This window comes from Mastigoproctus giganteus, chromosome 11, assembly GCF_048544385.1.
Source record: "Mastigoproctus giganteus isolate SK-2022 chromosome 11, ASM4854438v1, whole genome shotgun sequence".
In the NCBI taxonomy this organism is placed as follows: Eukaryota; Metazoa; Arthropoda; class Arachnida; order Uropygi; family Thelyphonidae; genus Mastigoproctus; species Mastigoproctus giganteus.
Window position 1 is genome coordinate 120,315,143 of NC_143585.1, and position 22,784 is coordinate 120,337,926.

Here is a 22,784-nt window from a genome sequence, read left to right on the forward strand (position 1 = left end):
TGGTGTGACATAAGCACTGCGAAAGCAAAAATAAGAGTAGGAGTGTGTTATAGGCCTAATGACTCTGATGAGTACAATGAACAGTTGTGCAGAGAAATAGAATGGGCCAGTACATCAGAATGTCTTGTAATGGGGGATTTTAACCTTCCAGATATTGACTGGAACTTGTGGACTGGTCACTCGCACAGTAGCGAGAATTTTGTGGATTTATTGGATGATTGTTTTCTGCAGCAGCATGTTCGAGAGGCAACCAGAGAAAGTAATACTCTTGATCTGGTTATCAGCAGTGATCATTCGTGTATTAAGAATTTGCAGATAAAGGAACCACTAGGTGGGAGTGATCACAGTGTACTGATGTGGGATTTACTTAAAGATTTAATTACCATCAGGGGTAAAGGAAAGGGTTTTTGCTTCCGTAAAGGTGAGTACAGTGCTCTCCGACAGTTTTTAAATTCTGTACAGTGGGATCAACTCACGATGTTACCAACAGTAAATTTTAAGTGGGAAGCGTACAAGGAATTAATCGTGGAAGCTACTAAAAGTTTCATACCTATTAAGAAATATTGTTCAAGATTCAGGCCTAAATGGTTATCTAATGAAACGAGGCAGTGTTAGGTGAGTCGGAAAACTGCTAGCTTGGGGTGAGACAAAGACGAATAGATTAACAGTAGCCACCGGCAGAGGTGAAAGAGATTCTTGCACTGCTTCTATTGGAATGAGCAGAAGCTTGAAAAACAAGATGCAGGATATTTCAGAGACTGCTGGGAGTCATTGCGGTACAAGTAAACACATGGGTTGTGTTAGGGTAGCTAAGAATAGAAATAGGTGCATGTATACCTGCGTGTACACCAATGCTAGGAGTTTAGTAAATAAACTTGATGAATTTGAGGTATTGCACAAAACATCAAAGGCAGATATTGTTGGGATATCAGAGACGTTGTGTCACACAGATATAAGGAATGCAGAACTGGAATTTGGGGAGTACAACGTCTACAGAAAGGATAGACTGGATAGGAAGGGAGGAGGGGTGATGCTATTAGTTAAGAAATACATAAAATCCAAGGACGTGAAGCCAGTGGATATCGCTGGACAGTGCAGTGTCGAGTCAGCTTGGTGTGACATAAGCATTGGGAGATCAAAATTGAGAGTAGGAGTGTGCTATAGGCCTAATGACTCTGATGAGTACAATAAGAAACTGTACAGGGAAATAGAGTGGTCCAGTAAATCAGAGAGTCTTATAATGGGAGATTTTAATTTCCCTGATATTGACTGGAATTTTGGGGATGGTCACTCACACACTAGCAAGGCTTTTGTGGATTTATTGGATGATTGTTTTCTACATCAGCATGTTCGGGAGGCAACTAGAGGGAGGAATACTCTTGATTTGATTATCAGCAGTGATTCTTCATGCATTAAGAATCTGCAGATAAATGAACCACTAGGTGGCATTTATCACAGTGTGTTGAAGTGGGATTTACTCAAAGAGGTAATTACCATAAGGGGTAAAGGGAAGGGTTATTGCTTTCGTAAAGGCGACTACGATGGACTGCGACAGTATTTAAATTCTATACAGTGGGACCAACTGATGATGTTACCAACAGCAAATGCAAAATGGGAAGCATTCAAAGAACTTATTTTGGAAGCTACTAGGCTTTACATACAAACTAGGAAATATTGTTCAAGGTTTAGGCCTAAATGGATGTCAGATGAACTGATGAGGCATATGGCAGAGAAGAAACATGCATGGGATACATACAAATTGACACATGACACAGAAGCCTATGATAGATACAAGTTGATCTGTAACCAAGTTACAAAGGAGGTTAGGCAGGCGAAAGCAGATTACGAGAAATCTTTGGCAAGGGATGCAAAGAAAAACAGCAAAAAGTTCTTTACTTATGTAAACTCTAGAAGGAAGGAGATGAATCAGATTGGTCCACTTGATATCGATGGGTCAACTGTTGATGATCCTGCTCAGGTAGCTAACAAACTAAATGAATATTTTGCATCGACATTCACTCATGAGGAGTTATTTAGCGAGGGGAAAGCCAGAGGTGTATAAGCATTGGGAGCAGTAAGCATTGCAGCTCTAGCATTAAGCTAGAGAATCTTGTAATAACTGAGAGTAAAGTTGAGGAGAAATTGTTGAAGATAAACACAAGAAAGGCACCTGGGGTGGATGGGATCTATCCACTTATATTAAAGGAGGCAGCAGAGGAAGTAAGCAAACCCTTAGCCATAATTATGAGAGCTTCCTTGGACTCGGGGGAGGTACCCACAGACTGGAGATGTGCAAATGTGACCCTAATTCACAAAGGAGGATCAAAGGCTGACAAATAATTATAGACCTGTGAGTTTAACTTCTGTTTCAGGAAAATTAATGGAGGCACTAGTTAAAAGAAGTACTGCAGGATCATTTAGACAAGACTTCAGTTATAGCTCGGACACAGCATGGTTTTGTTAAGGGGAAGTCTTGCCTGACCAATTTGATTGGATACTATGATGCAGTCACAAAGGAACTGGATGCAGGGAATAACTTTGATATTATATACTTGGATCTTACAAAGGCTTTTGATACTTGATACTGTTGCACATGGAAGACTGCTGTACAAATTGGAGCAGTGTGACATTGGAGGCAAATTGCTGCTGTGGATAAAGGGGTGGCTGAGGGGGAGAAGACAGAGAGTGGTAATCAATGGACACTGCTCGTCGTGGACTAATGTTATTAGTGGAGTCCCTCAGGGCTCAGTGTTGGGTCCATTATTGTTTTCTGTATTTATAAATGATATTGATGATGGTATATCAAGCTTAATGTCCAAGTTTGCAGACGATACAAAGGTAGGCAGGGTTGTCAAGGACAATACTGACACTATGCTGCTGCAACAGGATCTGGAAAGGTTGAGCAGATGGGCTGAGAGGTGGCAAGCGAAGTTTAACATTGACAAATGTAAAGTACTACACATGGGAAACAGCAACCCCAGAGCAACGTATCAACTCTGTGGTACTACACTAACAGTGGTAGAGAATGAAAGAGGCCTGGGGGTGGTTGTGCAGGCAGATATGAAGTTCTCTGAGCAGTGCAGACGGGCTGCAAGAGTAGCTCATGGTGTATTGTCAATGATATATAGGAATTCTTCTAGCAGGGATAAGGAGGTGATTATTCCCTTGTATAAGGCAATGGTCAGGCCACACCTAGAGTACTGTATACAGGTCTGGAGGCCTCATTTCAAGAAGGATGTAGAGCTGCTGGAATGAGTACAGAGAAGGGCAAAAAGATTAGTGAATGGAACAAAGGGGTGCTCTTATGAAGAAAGGCTTAAGTTTTGCAAATTACAATGTCTGGAGACTAGGCACCAGCGAGGTGATCTGATAGAGGTGTATAAAGCCTTGAATGGTTTGAGCATGCTCAATGCCGATGGGATTCTTCCTCTTGCTCAGAATGATCACCTGAGAGGGCATAAATTCAAATTGAGGAAAGACAGATGTAGGATAGACGTGCGGAAATTTGCCTTTAGCCAGCGAGTGGTTGGTTGATGGAACAGACTTCCATCCTTTGTCATGGAAGTTGATAGCCTAAATAAGTTTAAGGCTCAGCTGGACAGGTATTTTGAACGAACACAGGGGTGAAGTGGAAGTGTTTTTTTTTTTTTTTTGGCTGATGCTGCATAAGCTTGCTTTCTTGCATCTAATGCCTCTACTAATGCTAATGCTAATGAGACTCGTAATAGAGAAGAAAAATGCATGGGATGCATATAAATTATCAAGCAACTCAGAAGCCTATGGTAGATATAAGCTAGTCTGTAATCAGGTGACAAAGGAGATTAGGCAGGCAAAGGCAGATTACAAGAAATCCTTGGCAAAAGATGCTAAGAAAAACAGCAAGGATTTCTTTACTTACATAAACTCTAAAAGGAAGGGGATGAATCTGATTGTCCACTTGACATCGATGGTTTGACTGTTGATAACCTGCTCAGATAGCAAACAAACTGAATGAGTATTTTGCATCTACATTCATACATGAGGAATTATTAAGGTTGGAAAGTGGCAGAAGGTTATCAAATTGTAGCAGGATACTTAATGATTTTGGAATAACTGAAAGCAAAGTGGAGGAGAAATTGTTGAAGTTAAACATAAGAAAAGCACCTGGGGTGGATGGGATCAATCCAGTTATATTAAAGGTGGTGGCAAAGCAACTAAGCAAACCCTTAGGCATAATTATGAGAGCGTCCTTGGACTCAGGGGAGGTTCCCATGGACTGGAGATGTGCAAATGTATCCCCAATTCACAAAGGGGAATCGAAGGGTGACACGAGTAATTACAGACCAGTTAGTTTAACTTCTGTTCCGGGTAAAATAATGGAGTCACTGGTTAAAGATGCATTGCAGGATCATCTAGACAAGACTGCAGCAATAATTCAGACACAGCATGGGTTTGTTAAGGGAAAGTCTTGTCTGACAAATTTGATAGGATATTATGATGTGGTTACAAAGAATGGTATTAAGGGTAAGTTGCTACAATGGATAAAAGAATGGTTAAGTGGGAGAAGACAGAGGGTGGTAATCAATGGGTGCTGCTCTTCGTGGACTAATGTTATTAGTGGAGTCCCACAGGGTTCGGTGTTAGGTCCACTGCTGTTTTGTATATTTATCAATGATATTGATGACGGTATATCAGGCTTAATGTCGAAGTTGGCAGATGATACAAAGGGTGGCAGAGTTGTTAATGACAGTAATGGCAGTGTGCTACTGCAACAGGATCTAGATAATTTGGGCAGATGGGCTAAGAAGTGGCAACTGAAGTTTATGCAAAGTACTGCATATGGATAGAAGTAACCCCAGAGAAACGTACCAACTGTGTGGTACTACACTTAAGGTGGTAGAAAATGAAAAAGACCTGGGAGTAATTGTGCAGGCAGATATGAAGTTTTCTGAGCAATGCAGACAGGCTGCCAGGGCAGGTCATGGAGTTTTTTCAATGATATATAGGAATTTTGCTAGCAGGGAAAAGGAGGTGATTATCCCTCTGTATAAGGCAATGGTCAGGCCACGCCTTGAGTACTGCATACAGGTCTGGAGGCCTCATTTTAGAAAGGATGTAGATTTACTTGAGCGTGTACAGAGAAGGGCAACAAGATTGGTGAGGGGAATGAAGGGATCCTCTTACCAAGAGAGGCTTAAGTTCTGCAAATTGCAGTGGCTGGAGACTAGGCACCTGCGAGGTGATCTGAATGAGGTGTTAAGGCCTTGAATGGGTTCAGCACGTTGAATTCTGATGGGATCCTTCCACTTGTTCAGATTACGAACCTAAGGGGGCATAAATTCAAATTAAGAAAAGACAGATGTAGATTAGATGTGCGGAAATTTGCCTTTGGCCAGCAGGTGGTTAATTGCTGGAACAAACTTCCATCTGTCGTTGTGGAAGTTGATGGGTTGAATAAATTTAAGGAGGAACTGGACAGGTATTTCGAGGCAATGGCGTGATTTTTTTTTTTTTTTTTTTGGCTGATGCTGCATAAGCTCATACACTTGCTTTCTTGCATCACATGCCGCTACTACTACTACTACTACTACTACTTTGCAACTTGACTTTCTCCAGTCCAACTTTCCCAACAGGGAGGTAATTTTCCTTGGCGATTTTAATGTTCACAACTACAGCTGGCTTCCGTTTTCTAGTCACACTGACCCAGCTGGTCGAGATGCTGAAGCTAATGACCTCGCACAGATTGTTCATTTACCTACCAGAATACTGGACAATCCTAACCATACAGCCAACACACTTGACCTTTTTCTCACAAACAACCTTCCAGGTACACAGTCGAAGTGAGTGGTCCTTTAGGCACCTCAGATCACAACTTGGTGATTGTCTCTTCTCCAATGGAGCCTTTATCTCATGGCTAATCTCAACCTCGTATTGTTTGGCATTACAAGAATGCAAAATGGGATGACCTGCGAGATTTCTTTTCTTCTTTTCCTTGATTGGATTACTGTTTCAAAACTTCTGATGTCAACATTTGCTCAGATCGTGTCAGGGAAATTATTCTTGTAGAAATGGAATCCTTTATTCCACATTTCATTTTAAAATCTCGTCCTTTATTTAAACCTTGGTTTTCCGATAAATGTGCTAAGGCTGTTCCAGAGAAGAATGTTGCATATCGTAATTGGCTTGTTTCCAATTCTTCAGTTTCATTTTCTGCATACACCAAAGCTCGCAACAATTGTAAACCAGTTATTAATCAGTCCAAACTAGATTTTGAACAGCCTAAGAATAGAAAACTTGCTTTTTCCCTAGTGGCAGCCAAGCATTCTGGTCTCCTGCCAAAGCTATTGGCCACAACTTTTGTCCATCTCTGCTCCCACCTCTATCAAAACCAGATAGTTCTGTTGTCACTTCGGCCAAGGATAAAGCTGACCTGCTGGCATCCCATTTTTCTTCCAACTCACGTATTAATGATCTTATTAAAACACCTCCCACCATTCCTAGCACACTCCGTTCAATGCCTCCTGTGGTCTCCCGTCAATAGGATGTCAGAAGGATTTTGACGAATCTTGATGCCAAGAAAGTTCCAGGTCCTGATGGTATTTCTCCATTTGTTCTGATGGCGCTTCCGTAGCCAGGTGGGAAGGAGCAGCAATGCGTAACACACACTTCTTGATTAGACCGGGGTTCAAGCCCGTCACCACCAAATACTACGGAGGATGCGGAAAGGTCAGGGAATGACCACCGCATATCCCGGAGCAATATAGCCTTAGTTGCTGATGCTTGAAAAAACAACAACATATCATATCCACTTTTTCTCAAAACCTGTGCTCCTGAACTTACTCCTGTTCTTTGCCGCCTCTTTTCACTTTCTTGGAAATTTGCTCATATCCAGCCAGTTCCTAAAAAGGGTAACAAATCCCTCCCATCCAATTATCGTCCCATTGCAATTACTTCTACTCTTTCTAAAGTAATGGAGAAATCAATTAACCGCCAACTCTTAAACTACGTAGAAATCCGTAGAAATCTTCCGTCTGATCAATGATCGCCAGTATGGATTCTGTCAGTGTCAGTGTCAATCCACTGGTGATATTCTGGCTTACGTTATCCATTTATGGACAAATTCAATGGAGAAGTTCTGTGAAACACAAGCAGTTGCTCTTGACATCTCAAAGGCTTTCGCTCATTGTCTGGCATAAAGGTCTTCTAAACAAGTTTCCATCTTATGGTTTGCCAACTGTGTTTTGTAATTTGTTATCCAGTTTTCTCTCTGATCGCTCACTGAGAGTGATGGTAGATGGCTCTCTGTCTTCTAACTTCTCCACTAATGCCGGTGTCCCCCCAAAGTTCAGTTCTTTCCCCCACTCTTTTCCTCTTGTATATCAATGACCTTCTTCCATTGACTGGAAATCCTATCCATAGTTTTGCCGATGATAGCACATTGCATTCCACTTTGAGAAACCTTACCCTGCTCAATCAGCTTCAACTTCTCGAATATCCACTACCAATTTCTTAAATGCCGATCTCTAGGTAATTCTCCAGTGGGGAAAAGACACCCTAGTTGATTTCAATCGTTATTGTTGTTATTTTGGTTTTTAGGAGCATTAGCAACTAAGGCCATATTGCTCCTGGGATATGCGGTGGTCATTCCCTGACCTTTCCGCATCCTTCGTATTTGGTGGGCATGGGCTTTGATTTGAATCCTTCTAAAACTCAGTTCTGTCTTATATCTTGCAAAAAGGATTCTTCTGCTCCTATGCTTTTCTTTGTTGACAATCTGATTTCTAGGCAAGATGATATATCTCTTTTATGAATTACCGACTTCTAATCTCTCTCTTGGCACAAGCACATTACAAATATTGCTTCCTCTGCATCTAAAAAACTTGGTTTTCTCTTTCGCTCTCGGGGTTACAGTTGCTACAAACAGCTGTTCACTCCGTACAAATCTCAAATCTGCCCAACAATGTAATATTGTTCCCACATCTGTGGCGGTGCCCCCAAAACCCCTCTCAGGCTTCTAGATTCCATTCAGAAGAGGGCAATTATAATTAATTAATGACTCATCTCTAACAGAGTCTCTCCACTCTCTGTCTCATAACTGTTTCTGCTGCATGCCTTTTTTACAGATACTTCCACGGGCACTGTTCTTCTGAATTGGCTTCTAGTTCCCACTTTCTCTTTCAAAACAGTCCAAACATGTGCCATCACCAGCCACCATCCATTCACTGTCCAACTTTAAACTCACAGAACAACTTTTCATCTTCCTCATTTATTCATTCAACTGCCATTTTCTGGAACAACCTTCCCTCATATGCATTTCCTGAAAATTACAGTTTACAGAAGTTCAAGTCTAATGTCAACAAATATCTTCTTTCATCTTCTCAACCTCCAACCCATGCATGGTACAAAGTGCATGGGGTTTTCATAAAAAAAAAAAAAAGAAAAGAAAAAAATTACATGTCAAAGGACACTGCAAAAATGCTTAGGTAAAATTTGTAAAAATGCTTTTTTAAAAATAAACAATCGTATGCTGCATAAAGTCTTATGCAATACATGGCAGTGTATTACCCTTGTAATGAACAAAATGGTCCATTCAAATCACTTTGATATATAAGAACTAATCTGTTGATATTTTTATTTATTATGTGTGTGTGTGTGTGTGTGTGTGTGTGTGTGTGTGTGTGTGTGTGTGTGTGTGTGTGTGTGTGTGTGTGTGTGTGTGTGTGTGTCATCCATAGTCTGGAATCAATGTAAACATTTTACTTTAAAACACTGTTACAATATCTGTTCAAAATGTCCACTGCCAATTTCAAAAATTTTTATAATCAATAGATTTCTCTGAATATTTTCCAACATATCAGCAACATAAATGCAAACTTATATGATTGTATTATTAAGTTGTTGCAAGATCCTAATTTCTATAGAATAAACTTTTGACTTTAAGTAACCACAGTATAGAAAACTCCTTAGGATTCAAATTCATAGCATGTGTGCATGCATCGCACATGCTATTATAGTGACTAACCAGTGTACTTACCCACTCATATGGCAAAAATGGAAAAATCAGTTTTTCTGCGAGACTTCTTGTGTCGTGAGGCCTATCATGAAAAAAAGGTCACCTCTAAGCCATAAGACCTGTTTCATACTTGTGCTGCTTATTTACATTTCTACCATTTATTTCTCCATTTGATATGAGTTTGTGAAGCTACATGGTGTAATATAAACAGTAATTATGGTAACTTATAAGAAAAACAATGTAATTGCAAAGTGAAATAATATTCTATTTACCCGGGCCACCTAACTGAAATGTCCATATGATATAATGGCTAGTAGGCTAGTAAGAGCCTTAATCCCTGTTTCAGATTGCAAACAGACTAACAAGTGAAATTTTTTGCTGTCTCTAATAATAATTTATCTAATCCTTCTTTAAATTTATTCAAACTACCCACTTCTATTAAAAACAGGTGGAAGTTTGTTCCAACAATCACTCCTTGGCTGAAAGCAATTTTCACATATCCTGTGACCATCTTCTTTCAATTTAAATTTATGTCCACTCATATATGTCATCAAAGAAAGAGCAAATGTCATCAGCAATTAGTTTACTCAGTCTGTTTATCAGAAACTGTACTTGTTTCCTTAGAATTTTTTTTCAAAATTTTTGCAATCACAGTTTGAGTTACTGATTTTTTGACTCTGGATGACTGTTACTGAACTCTGTATCTAGCTATATCTCTCTCTGTATCTATCCTTCACATTCACACACCACAACAATTTCTACATGCACTTGTAAGTTTAATAACATGAATTTTACATATGGATAACACAAATTTGTAACAAAAAAAATAATAATAAATAAATAAAAAATGTTTTAAAATAAAATTAGTTTACATTGACTCCAGACTTTATGAGAATCTTGTACATGTAAACATATATATCTTACTTCATTACTCATTTCATTTTTGATTGTGTGTGTGTGTGTGTGTGTGAGAGAGAGAGAGAGAGAGAGAGAGAGAAATAATATTCAAGGGTGTGTGTGTGTGTGTGTGTGTACACATATGTGGGAGGGATGGAGGATTAGCAAGACATCTGGAACATTCTATACATTGATGCATACCTAAAAGGAGTGACACGTGTATAACCATATTTCTATACTTACATTATGAGGACCATTTTGATTAGCATAGGTATCCAAGAATATGCCCAATCCATGAAAATAATCCTTGCTGCCAAAAACTGGGCCTAAGAATAAATAAATGGTTTCTATAAATTATATTCCTTTACCTTTGCTATATACCGGCAAATCAAATATAAAATATACATTTAAAATAATAAATATTATTATTACCTTTACAAACATTTAAGGCAAATGTATATAACATCAATTTCAAGAACTATCAAATAATTATGTATATAAATTCATACAAGAATAGCTTGCAATCAGAGGCATATTCTTATTTATCTGGAAGTCATTGTGACACTAGCATTCTTCAGCTTTTCTGTTGTAAACTTTTACACAAGTCAGTGGTGCCAATTTAGTGATTTTGAGAGAAGATTGTGATTTCACGGTTGACTGGATTTTGTAAAAATCTTAGATATCTACAATTTTGTAACTTTTAGACAAATTGACTAAATATAATGATTTTCACATTATTTAGTTCAATAATATAGCCATTTTTGAAGTAAGACATGTTGGTAGTTTCTTGCTCTTAATTTACTTATGAAATGGGACAAGCATTTTGTTCACTTTGTTGCAAACCATGCAAGTTTTATCCTGTGGGAAATTTGGCTTACGTAATATCACAGATCATGTTAAAAGGATAGCTTATGAATTCCTCAATGACATTATATAAGGCAAATATTCCAGTATTTAACAAAAATACAAGACATATTACTTAAAACACAATAATGCAAGTGCAATATTTCTTCAGGAAAATAAACTAACATCCTCAGAAACAATCGTGCGACCTGAATTAGCATCCAGGTATGTAAGAAGATAAGCAAGTGATACCCAGAAAAGCACTCATGTGACAAAAAACAAAAAATTAACTGTCAGAAAGTGAGTTGTTGAAAATGAATTGTATATAAAATACAAGGTTGGAAACAGGCAAGAATTCTGGAAGATAACTATGGTTCAGGTAATAAGTAAAAACAACCTACTCACCAATGCATAAGGGTCAACAAAAGCAATATAAAGTTGGGTAAAAAGAGGAAGAATATATACTAAAAGATGCACAGTCAACCCAACCAGGAAGCAAGCGGGCTTAAAGAACACTTATTTGAAGCAAGAATAATAGAAACAATGAAATACCAAAGAATGAAGTTGTATGGGAAAGAAAAAAAAAAACCATTGCTTGTTCCTGTCATGGCACTGTTTTTAAGTTTTTGGTAAAACAGTATATTAATCTTGTCAAAATATTCATAACATCTCCAACCAACAAAATATACAGAAGTAAAATAAAAGATAAAAATAATAATGTACATTTACACATAAAAGTTGATAAAAAATATTGAATTAAAATAAAGGAGAAACTGTTGAAGATAAACACAAGAAAGGCACCCGGGGTGGATGGGATCTATCCAGTTATATTAAAGGAGGCAGCAAAGGAAGTGCAAACCCTTAGCCATAATTATGAGAGCTTCCTTGGACTCAGGGGAAGTACCCATAGACTGGAAATGTGCAAATGTGACCCCAATTCACAAAGGAGGATCAAAGGCTGACACAAGTAATTATAGACCTGTTAGTTTAACTTCTGTTCCAGGAAAATTAATGGAGGCACTGGTTAAAGAAGCACTGCAGAATCATCTAGACAAGACTTCAGTTATAGCTCGGACACAGCATGGTTTTGTTAAGGGGAAGTCTTGCCTGACCAATTTGATTGGATACTATGACGCAGTCACAAAAGAACTGGATGCAGGGAATAGCTTTGATATTATATACTTGGATCTTAGAAAGGCTTTTGATACTGTTGCACATGGAAGACTGCTACACAAATTGGAGCAGTGTGACACTGGAGGCAAATTGCTGCTATGGATAAAGGGGTGGTTGAGGGGGAGAAGACAGAGAGTGGTAATCAATGGACACTGCTCATCGTGGACTAATGTTATTAGTGGAGTCCCTCAGGGCTCAGTGTTGGGTCCATTATTGTTTTCTGTATTTATAAATGATATTGATGATGGTATATCAAGCTTAATGTCCAAGTTTGCAGACGATATGAAGGTTGGCAGGGTTGTCAAGGACACTACTGACACTATGCTGCTGCAACAGGATCTGGAAAGGTTGAGCAGATGGGCTGAGAGGTGGCAAATGAAGTTTAACATTGACAAATGTAAAGTACTACACATGGGAAACAGCAACCCCAGAGCAACGTATCAACTCTATGGTACTACACTGACAGTGGTAGAGAATGAAAGGGACTTGGGGGTGGTTGTGCAGGCAGATATGAAGTTCTCTGAACAGTGCAGACGGGCTGCAAGTGTAGCTCATGGAGTATTGTCAATGATATACAGGAATTTTTCCAGCAGGGATAAGGAGGTGATTATTCCCTTGTATAAGGCAATGGTCAGGCCACACCTAGAGTACTGTATACAGGTCTGGAGGCCTCATTTCAAGAAGGATGTAGAGCTGCTGGAACAAGTACAGAGAAGGGCAACAAGATTAGTGAATGGAACAAAGGGGTGCTCTTACGAAGAAAGGCTTAAGTTTTGCAAATTACAGTGTCTGGAGACTAGGCACCAGCGAGGTGATCTGATAGAGGTGTATAAAGCCTTGAATGGTTTGAGCATGCTCAATGCCGATGGGATTCTTCCTCTTGCTCAGAATGATCACCTGAGAGGGCATAAATTCAAATTGAGGAAAGACAGATGTAGGATAGACGTGCGGAAATTTGCCTTTTAGCCAGCGGGTGGTTGGTTGGTGGAACAGACTTCCATCCCTTGTAGTGGAGGTTGATAGCCTAAATAAGTTTAAGGCTCAGCTGGACAGGTATTTTGAACGAACAGAGGGGTGAAGTGGAAGTGGGTTTTTTTTTTTTTTTTTTGGCTGATGCTGCATAAGCTTGCTTTCTTGCATCAAATGCCTCTACTAATGCTAATGCTAAAGTAAAAGCAAGGTAAAAACAGGAATAAAACATGATAGTGTTTGACATGACAGGATGCCTTTTGGCAACCATAAAATTTTAGAGCAATGAAGAATAAAGAACAAATTAATGAATGAAGCGGTACCAAATTAGGAGAAGAGGATCATGTGGTCAGTAAATACTCATGCAACTTATCCTTCCTTTTATGCTATCTGCTATCTTTCTGAGTTATGAATTGCTGAAAGATAGGGTTGATGATAAGGCCTATTTTATCAGTTGGGGATAATAAAGAATATTTTGATGTAACCTAGAAGGCCTTTATACAGTATATTAATCTTCTGTCATTTATGACTGCTTACCCTTGCGTCTCCTCAGTGCTGCACACACTTGTTCCAGTAATGCTACAATGCAGTTACTCCATTCTTGTAGAACAATTCATCAATGCCTGAAAATAAAATACTTCAACAGCTAACATACCTTTTTATTTGTTTTAATTTTTGTCCAGCTAAGTTAAATTTAATGCTCGGAAACAAAATAAGGCAGGTATGAATTGCAGCAGCAACAGTTCACACCCACAGTAATGCATTTCAGAAACTGCATTTGTTAATGTGTGAGGGGCTGTATTGTCTTGGTGAAATATGACACATTCATTCAGTGTTCCTAAAATTATTTTTAGGCTTCATAGCATCTTGTAACTCATGTAATAAATTGTGGAATGGTTAAGCATAATAATGCATAAAAAACACACCTAAATGACAGTGCTTTAACAATCATTGTTTATGAAAACATATTAGCGTATAAATACAGTCTAATTAATGAATGTTATGAATAAATAGAGAAATAATGAGTTTAACTGACAGGACCACCTTCAATCCATTAATACCATTTTAAAATATTAGTGTATCCACTTGAATCTTTTTGTACAATTTATGTAAATCATACCCTGATGAGTTGCATTAAGTGCTAAATGTCTGTAAGCAGTGACACACATGACTGTAGACCAATGCCAAAAATTGAATAGTGAGCATTAAAAAAAAAAAATAATAATAAAAAAATAAAATAAAAATTCAAATACCTGTTAATGAAATTGAGTTTTGTTAATGCATACAGTAATGTTTTTAATGAGACAGTTGTGCAGTAAACAGATAAAAATAGTATATGGAAAAAGCGAAGAACTGTACTGTCTTAAGGCTTTTTGCCATAATGAAAAAAGCAATGTTGAATTACAATGAATTGAACAAAATAAAGTTTTTTTTTACAAGCACAACTGTCTCACATTCAGGTTATGTTTGAATTATGGCAGAATAGAACAAAAAAAGTCCCCCTTATCATTGCATTGTTATACTTCCATCACTCAGACCCTCAATTTAACAAAGTTGCTCACATGGCAACTGTGAGACACCCATTTTAGTTTTAATAATAAAAATTCTTTTTTGATTTTTACTAAATTGAAAACAATAGCTATTAATTATGACCTGCTAAACTCAATTAAAAAATACCAAATGAAAATAAACGAGAGAAACCAGTAATAATAATAGACTTTTTATCCTATTTTTAAAATTTTTTCAAGATCGCTCATCACTCCCCAGCTTACGTAAATTCGACTTTACGTAAAATTTTGCTGGCCACTGCAAACTTAAAAAAAAAAAAAAAAAATCGTGGAAATGTATTTTGCATCCCATAGGAATAAATGGAGGTATCATTAAAATACTGTAATGTGAACCCAATAACACATTGTTTTTTTTGGCAATTCGTTCCAAGACCTCGGAAGTCGAAAATTTTGCTATATAACTATGCTTATTTATCTCTCTAAAAGGTCATTTTTATAATAGAAATTACACTACTCTTTCGTTGTTATCATATGTTCTGTTATAAGAATCAATTTTGAATGCCTTTGTGATATTTTTCTAAAACACATTTCTGGAGGTCACTACCATAAAACAATAAAAACAATTTGCACTTTCCGGTTTATTGGGCTTTTCCGTTAGCGCAATCTATTATAAACGGGTAGTACACTTGATCTTATTGCATTTGCGATAATGCCAATAACTGGAATTCTGTGGGTTTTTACATTATGGTATTATGGTGAAATGAGTTCCCCTTCACTGAAATCTTCAATCATACAAAAAACATAAATTTTCAGAATCTTCTCTTCATTCCTATTTACTTATTACAATGGTGAAGGGAAAGGGACCAACGGAAAGTGCAAGTGCTGCCAGTGCTAGGAAACAAAACAAAATTGATTTAGAAATGAAGAAGATTAATTAAGAATTGTGAAGCAGGGGCATCTATTGCACAGAATTAGGTCTCGCTACTTCAACAGTGAATACTATTTTAAGGGACAGTGTGTGTGTATAAAAGAACATTTTAAAGGATCAATGCATTTAAGATCACAGTGATCACAAAACAGCATTCAGGTGCTATATCGAAGATGGAAAAGATATTAATAATATGGATGGAAAATCATCAGATTCAGAAGCCAGTGCCCCTGAGTCCAATGGCCATTCAAGCAAAAGCAAGAAGTATTTATGAATATATTAAAGATAAGTATGGTGAACCCCAAGCCAAGTTCGTGGCAAGCAACAGTTGGCTTAATAGGTTCAAGCGTTGCACTGGTTTCTAAAACATTCAAGTATGCAGTGAAGTCACCAGTGCCGATTCAGCAGCTGCAGAGAAATTTTGTGATGTGTTGGAAAAACCCCCTTCTAAATCTCCACAGCCCTCAGCTTCTGCAGGCATGCTTATCAGCTGTAGAGTTAATTCTGGCAATGATGCTCGAAAGATAAAACTTGCTGACAGTATGCCTGTCTCCTTTCTCTTTTTGTAATTTTATACATTTTTGTAATTTTTCCTGCACATGAGATAAAAAATTGAATAAATAATTCTATTTACACATTCGTCAAACATTTCTTTTTTGCTTCAATCAAATTTGCGAGTGCTGCATAAGCATTTAAGGAAATTCCAACTTATGTAGAGTTCCGTGGAACGCAACCCTTATGTAAGTCGGGGAGTGACAGTATATGGAATAGTTTTTCTTATTTAAATCTGCAAGAGCTGAAGAAGAAAACACTGAATAAAAAAAAAATAAATAATAATAAAAAGAATACTTCAATATACAAGGTCATCTTAAGTTATACTCTTAGTTATTATTGTTTAGATACAGAAATATTTTTAATGTGCTTAAGCCAAAGAGATTAGAAGTCAGTGTAATCTCCAATAGAGATATATGATATTGCCTAGAAATCAAACATCAAAGAAATCAAAGAGAACAAGGTCATCTTAAGTTATACTCTTAGTTATTATTGTTTAGATACAGAAATATTTTTAATGTGCTTAAGCCAAAGAGATTAGAAGTCAGCGTAATCTCCAATAGAGATATATGATATTGCCTAGAAATCAAAGTGTCATCAAAGTTAAGCAGACGAGCAGAAGAATCCTTTTTGCAGAGATATAAGATGGGACTGAGTTTTAGAAAGATTGAAACCTTAAACTGGAAGGTGGAATGCAATGTGCTATCATCAGCAAAACTATGGATAAGATTTCAGATCAATGGAAGAAAGTCATTAATATACAAGAGCAAAAAAGTGGGAGAAAGAACTGAACCTTGGGAAACACCAGCATTAGTGAAGTTAGAAGATAGCTCTCTGTCTTTGCAATCACCTGCAGTGAGTGGTCAGAGAGAAAACTGGTTATCCAGTTACAAAAAACCAACTAAGTTATCATTGCCCCACTGGAGAATTACCTCGATTGCAGCTTTTAAGCAATTGGTACTGGGTATTTGAGAAGAAGTTGAAGCTGTTTGTGCAGGGCAAGTTTTCTCAAACTAGAAGGTGGAATGCAATGTGCTATCATCAGCAAAACTATGGATAAGATTTCAGGTCAATGGAAGAAGGTCATTAATATACAAGAGCAAAAAAAGTGGGAGAAAGAACTGAATCTTGGGGAACACCAGCATTAGTGAAGTTAGAAGATAGAGAGCCATCTACCATCACCTGCAGTGAGTGGTCAGAGAGAAAACTGGTTACCCAGTTACAAAAAACAGTTAGCAAACCAGTTGGCATGGAAGCTTATTTAAAAGACCTTTATGTCAAACATGATCAAAAGCCTTTGAAATGTCAAGAGAAACTGCTCGAGTTTCAAAAATCTTTTCCATTGAATTTGTCCATAAATGGGACACATAAGCAGAATATCACCAGTGGATCGACACTAAAGGAATCCACACTGGCAATCACTGATCAGGTGGAAGGTTTCTAGATAGTCAGAGTTGGCAGTTAATTGATTTCTCCATTATTTGGGAAAAAATAGAAGTGAAATGGGATGATAATCGGATGGGAGGGATTTGCCACCCTTTTTAGGAACTGGCTGGATACAGAGGCAGACCATTAACTTTGAGGGCCCTGGACTAACACAGTTTGGGGGCCTACCCAATTAACCCAAATTTGGGTTAGTTGTGGCGACTCATTCGCCATTTTGTCGAAAAACTGTTTTTTTACCCTATTTTAAATAGGAAAAATTATGGCAACAGACATTGAAGAACTTTTTTTTTTTATTTGACACACTTGGATATACAAACTTTTATATACAGTTATAATGAAAAAAGGTTTTGTATACGTAACAAACATCAAACATAAATAAAAAATAAAATGTATTAGATATTACTTTTAGTAACAAACAAAAAAACAAAACAACAAATTCTCAGGTCAAGAATAAAGACTAATAAAAAAAAAAAAAAAAAAATAATACATTCTTAAAAGTAAAATAAATAAAACATTCCAGGAGTTATATAATGTAAGTATTTTTAATACATTAAAGACATTTAAAGAGTAACTTTTCTGCATTTTTTCGCTGCAAATTCTTTTATTTGATCATCACATTGTAATTCTTTGGTTAAATCACAGTTTATGGAAAGAATTGATAAATAATTTAATCTTTCATTCGTCATCGTTGTCCTATATTTGTTTTCTATATAGGACATCCTGGAGAAGGATCGCTCCGCCTCATAGCTGGTGATTGGCAACGCCAAAAAAATTTTTAAGATTGTATAGCAATTCGGAAAAATATCGACAAGTTTCTTTTCATAAATTAGCTTGAATATATCACCGCATGAGTCGTATGAGTCTGGCTTAGTCTGTAAGTAGGATTTTAACTGAATGCATTCATTGACTAAATGTTCGTCTATGTCATCCGAATAATAATCAACAACATTACGTGCACTTTCCAAGTCAATATTTTCGATATTAATGTCTTGCAAATCCATTAAAAATTTGAATCTTTTGCTAAATTCCCCATAGACATGGCCTCTTCTGTATAAATCCATAATCAACTTATCAAATGCAACGTTTAGCGTATCCCGTTTAAATTTTTCTGCTCCATTTAGTGAAACTTTCTCTGTAGATTTATCCAAATATTTTGAATACGTCTCTTTTTTTAAATCACTGTATTCTTTTTTCCGCACTAGTACTTAATTTTTTGGCTGTCTCCTCGTATTCGTTTAGTTTCTGATCTGATTGTTCTCGTATGTTGCTCACGAATGCTTCTAATGATGTAATTAATTTCTCACCTTCACATATGTCTAAGCGTGGGGGTCTGCACTTTTTTGTTAACTAAATTGAATCTCTCTAAAATTTTTCTCGAAAAAACAGTTTAAAAAAATGCGATTTCAAGTTTCGCCAAATTATTATATAAATTCTATGCCTCTCTTCGAAAATCAAGTTTGTCATCCATATTGTCACTAAACGTTTTTAATATGTTCATGATATCACCGTAACTAATTTTTAAAGCTCTAACAGCATCATAGTGACAAGACCATCTAGTCTGGCTTAAACTTTTTATCAAAAATTTTAGTTTTGTTTGTTTCACGATTTAGAAGCACCTACGGGTAGTTGCAGAAAAGAAAACACATATTTGTTGCACTACTCCAAAAAAGTTCACAATTTGAGTTGCACCTTTAACCGCTTCCCCACCAACTAGATTTAGGGAATGTGCAGCACATGGCACATAATCAGCGCATTTATTTTTTTGTTTGAGATGTGCTTGCAAGCCATTGTATGTATCCGCTGGACATATTTGAAGTGTTGTCAAAAGACTGTCCTCTACAATTATCCAGTGGCATTCCATTTTTTTCTAGAAATTCTTGTAAGGAATTGAATAAAGATAAGCCACTGTGACTACTAATTTTGATGAAAGATGCACATCTTTCATACAGTTTTCCCTCAAAAACAATATCGTACTATAATAGCTAGTTGGTCATTGTGGGACAAATCTGGTGTCGAGTCCATTACAATTGAGTAGTACTTTGCATCGTCTCTATTTATTTCAGCTATAATTCTTTTTATTACTTGTTTTCCCATAATCTCTATTATTTGTTCATAAACTGTTTTTGATAAGTACGAAGTGAAAGGCTTTGGTCGCAGTTCTCGTCGTTGGATATGTTTGTGCATGAATGGATCGAACTCTGCTAGTAATTCCAGAGCCCCATAAAATTATCATTGTGCGGAGAGCCAAAGACCTCTGAAATATTTAAGTGTAAGCCCCTTACACTTAAATATTTCATCACTGCAATAACACGTTTTAAGACATTGTGGTAATATTCTGTATCTTTTCTTAATTGCTCCTGCAACTACTCATCAATAACATTCTTATTTTCTTTACGTGTTAACCGTACTAACAATGATTTCTTATGTTCATTAGAATTTTCGTGACTTTCTAAACAAGGTCCTATATGTTTCTGGTCAGAGAATCTGGTTGTGTATTGAGAAGGGACTTTAGAGAAAAGTTTGCAGACTAGACAAAAAACACTTCCCATACTGGGAGAATAGCACAACCAAGATCTTTCCAGTAATTGACCATTTTTAATTTTTTTTCGTAAAGTACTTATTTGAAAATGGTCTGTTTTATTCTTTGCAATTCCTTATTGAAACTGGATATATATTTTTTGCATCTTTATTTTGGAAATAAGTCATTTCATGTGAGAGACAGTGATTAATAAAATTATCACTTAACTGTGTAGGCCACAAACCTACGTCAACATATTTAGCAAGCAACTCTGCATTTTCTAAAGCCTCTTCTGCCTCTTTATCACTATCTTCTTGCAAAACAGCAACAGAGACTTCAGAGAACTGGTCGTCATCTAGGTCTTGTTTATTTTTGTCTGGTACTGAATGTCCGTCAACGTCAACATTATTTTTAGAGGTTCTCGGTTGTGATTCTAGTTCTAGTAATTCTTCTTTATTGTTATATACATTTTGTTGTTTTTTCTGTTTCTCTTCGGTTAAGTTATTCTCTCTTTCGCTTATTACTGCACCTATATCGTTTAGATTCTCATTTTTATTTTCTAATACAAAAAATTTTGAAATTTTGGCATATTTACTTCTTTCTTTTTCTCTATTTAATTGTATTTTTCGTTTTTCAGCTCCACTTTTATATTTTCTACCAGACATTTTTTTAGGTATTTATTTAATCTGAAAAGAAATTAAAAAAATCTAAAAAAAAAAAAAAATCCACCACCATATCAGGTTAGTTGTTGTGGGGTGGGGGTTATTTTTTTATGTTATTTTTTATTATATTATTTTTATTATTTACTTAAAAATTTTCTTATTAACTAGCTAAAAATTTGCAATTCACTGAACACCCTATTGACCTCTTTATCACCACCACCACCCATGCAAATCTGACTACAATTTTTAGAAAATTCCAATTTCTAGGGTGTGTAAAGCGGTTGTTAGCAGAACATTAAAGCCACACATTTTGTTTACAAAATTTAACAAACTGTTAATGAGCATACAACATTTACATAAAAGAAACCAATAATTACATACAAGCTTCCAAATTTCATATACATATGTAAACCATGCTACAATACACTACACTGTCTGTCTGTCTGTCTCTGTCTGTCTGTCTGTCTGTCTGTCTGTCTGTCTGTCTGTCTGTCTGTCTCTCTCTCTCTGTCTCTCTCTCTCTCTCTCTCTCTCTCTCTCTCTCTCTCTCTCTCTCTCTCTTTCTCTCTCTCTCTCTCTCTCTTCTCAGTTATTCTCAATATGAGAATTATTAACATCAGTTTGTATCAGTTGTATTTTACATAAAATTGACTCCAAAATGATTACTCAATCATTCTCTTACCTTACCAATTTTTTTTTCTTTCTTTCTCTTACATCAATAATATTTACTTCAGCTCTTATTACTCCTTTAGAATCTTTGTTTTAGCCTCTCACACATAAAACACATTACGTCTGGTACCCTCTTATCTCAATAACATTCCTTATAGGTCATCCATTCTGCCTTTATTAATATCCTAGCCACCCTAGTTATCACCTTAGTCATCCCTCTTTACTCATGAGGTTTATCTATTAATAAAATTTATTTCCCTTTGCACCTCATCTGATATGTTACCTTGTTTGGCATTTGGCCTAATTTAATGACATAGGTTAACCTATCCTTACAGTACTACACTTATAAATATAATTTCTTTGCTAATTCCTTTACATTATTACTTTGATTTTGCTACTCCTGAACCACCCTTACATTTTTTCATAATCATTAACAACAGGAATGTTCCTTTCTTTTACAAGGACTATCACTCAATGGCTTACAGAGCTAGGTTACAAGTCCTTGAGTTCAAGATTTAATAAAGAAACAAGGAACAGATTTACTTTTCAACTTCGCCGCTACTTCCAATGTCATCACGTTCAGGTTTCCCACGCAACTAACAGGCTTACTTCAGTTTCTTGGGCTCTCCGGTTTTCCTTCGAGGCAGACAGGCTTACTTCAGATCCTTAGGCACTCCAGTTTTCCTTCAAGACTGCTGGGGACACTCCGGTTTTCTTTCGAGCCTGACAGGCTTACTTTCACTTCTGGAGCACTCTTGACATGATGCACCTTCTTCTGTAGACGATATATTCACAGGTGTACATACCTGGCTCATTCTCTTTACAAGGGCCTACATTACCAAACTCGCCTACCTCCACTTCAACCAGCACTCATGATCTTTCTCCCCTTTGACCACAACACACAGAATGCTCTTTCCTCCCAATTTTTCTTTCCCCGAACTTCACTCTTCCTCTCAAGTTTGGCACGCCTCCCCCCAATCAATCCTTTCTCTCTGTTTAAATTTATGTTCCTTTCCATTTGCAAAAACACAATTCTCCCAAGCTGTCTCCCTATCGCGCAAACCAACCCTTTTCTCGAACTTTCTTATTTTTTTTTCACAGGCAGCATTGACCCTTTCATGTCCACCGGCAACCTCCAAAAACACTAATTTTCGTTTTGCCCCTTTCTCTCTAAAAGTATCCCAACACCCAAAAATCAGTCAGCCTGACGCCGTTTTTAATTTGATGCGAACACTGGACGTCCACTCATTTGCTGTTTTGGCTCCAAAGGTGTCATAGATCAAAGGAGACACCTCGCATAATTCCGCTTCACATCTTATTGTTCTTCCTTAAGCAACCCCCTTCACACCCGTTCTCAAATGGCACCCCTTTACTTAGTCCCGCTGTCCCTGTTTGCTCTCTCATATTATTTGAATTACTTGTTTACCACTTTGCTACTATTCTCAATTCTCACGCTTAAACTATCCCATCACTAAATCTAGCGTTCTTCAAACTTTAACATTACTTCTAGCAAAACAATTATTTTTATTTTAAATTTGTAAGATCTTACATTGTCATTGTCAAGTAGGTAAGCTTATAGCTTACGCTGCTTACTAGTGCCTACCGCTTACTTCAAATAAATGGTGTC

The 22,784-nt window shown here is 36.9% G+C and overlaps 1 protein-coding gene across 1 annotated transcript in view; it reads right to left on the reverse strand.

Annotated features, from left to right (window-relative positions):
* The window catches only part of LOC150078390 (vesicular integral-membrane protein VIP36-like), a 163,907-nt gene that overhangs the window by 78,907 nt on the left and 62,216 nt on the right, over window positions 1-22,784 (reverse strand). Inside the window, exon 4 of the mRNA XM_090384345.1 lies at window positions 10,133-10,215. Coding sequence (XP_090240471.1) covers window positions 10,133-10,215 — 83 coding nt within the window. The remainder of the gene's footprint in view (window positions 1-10,132; window positions 10,216-22,784) is intronic.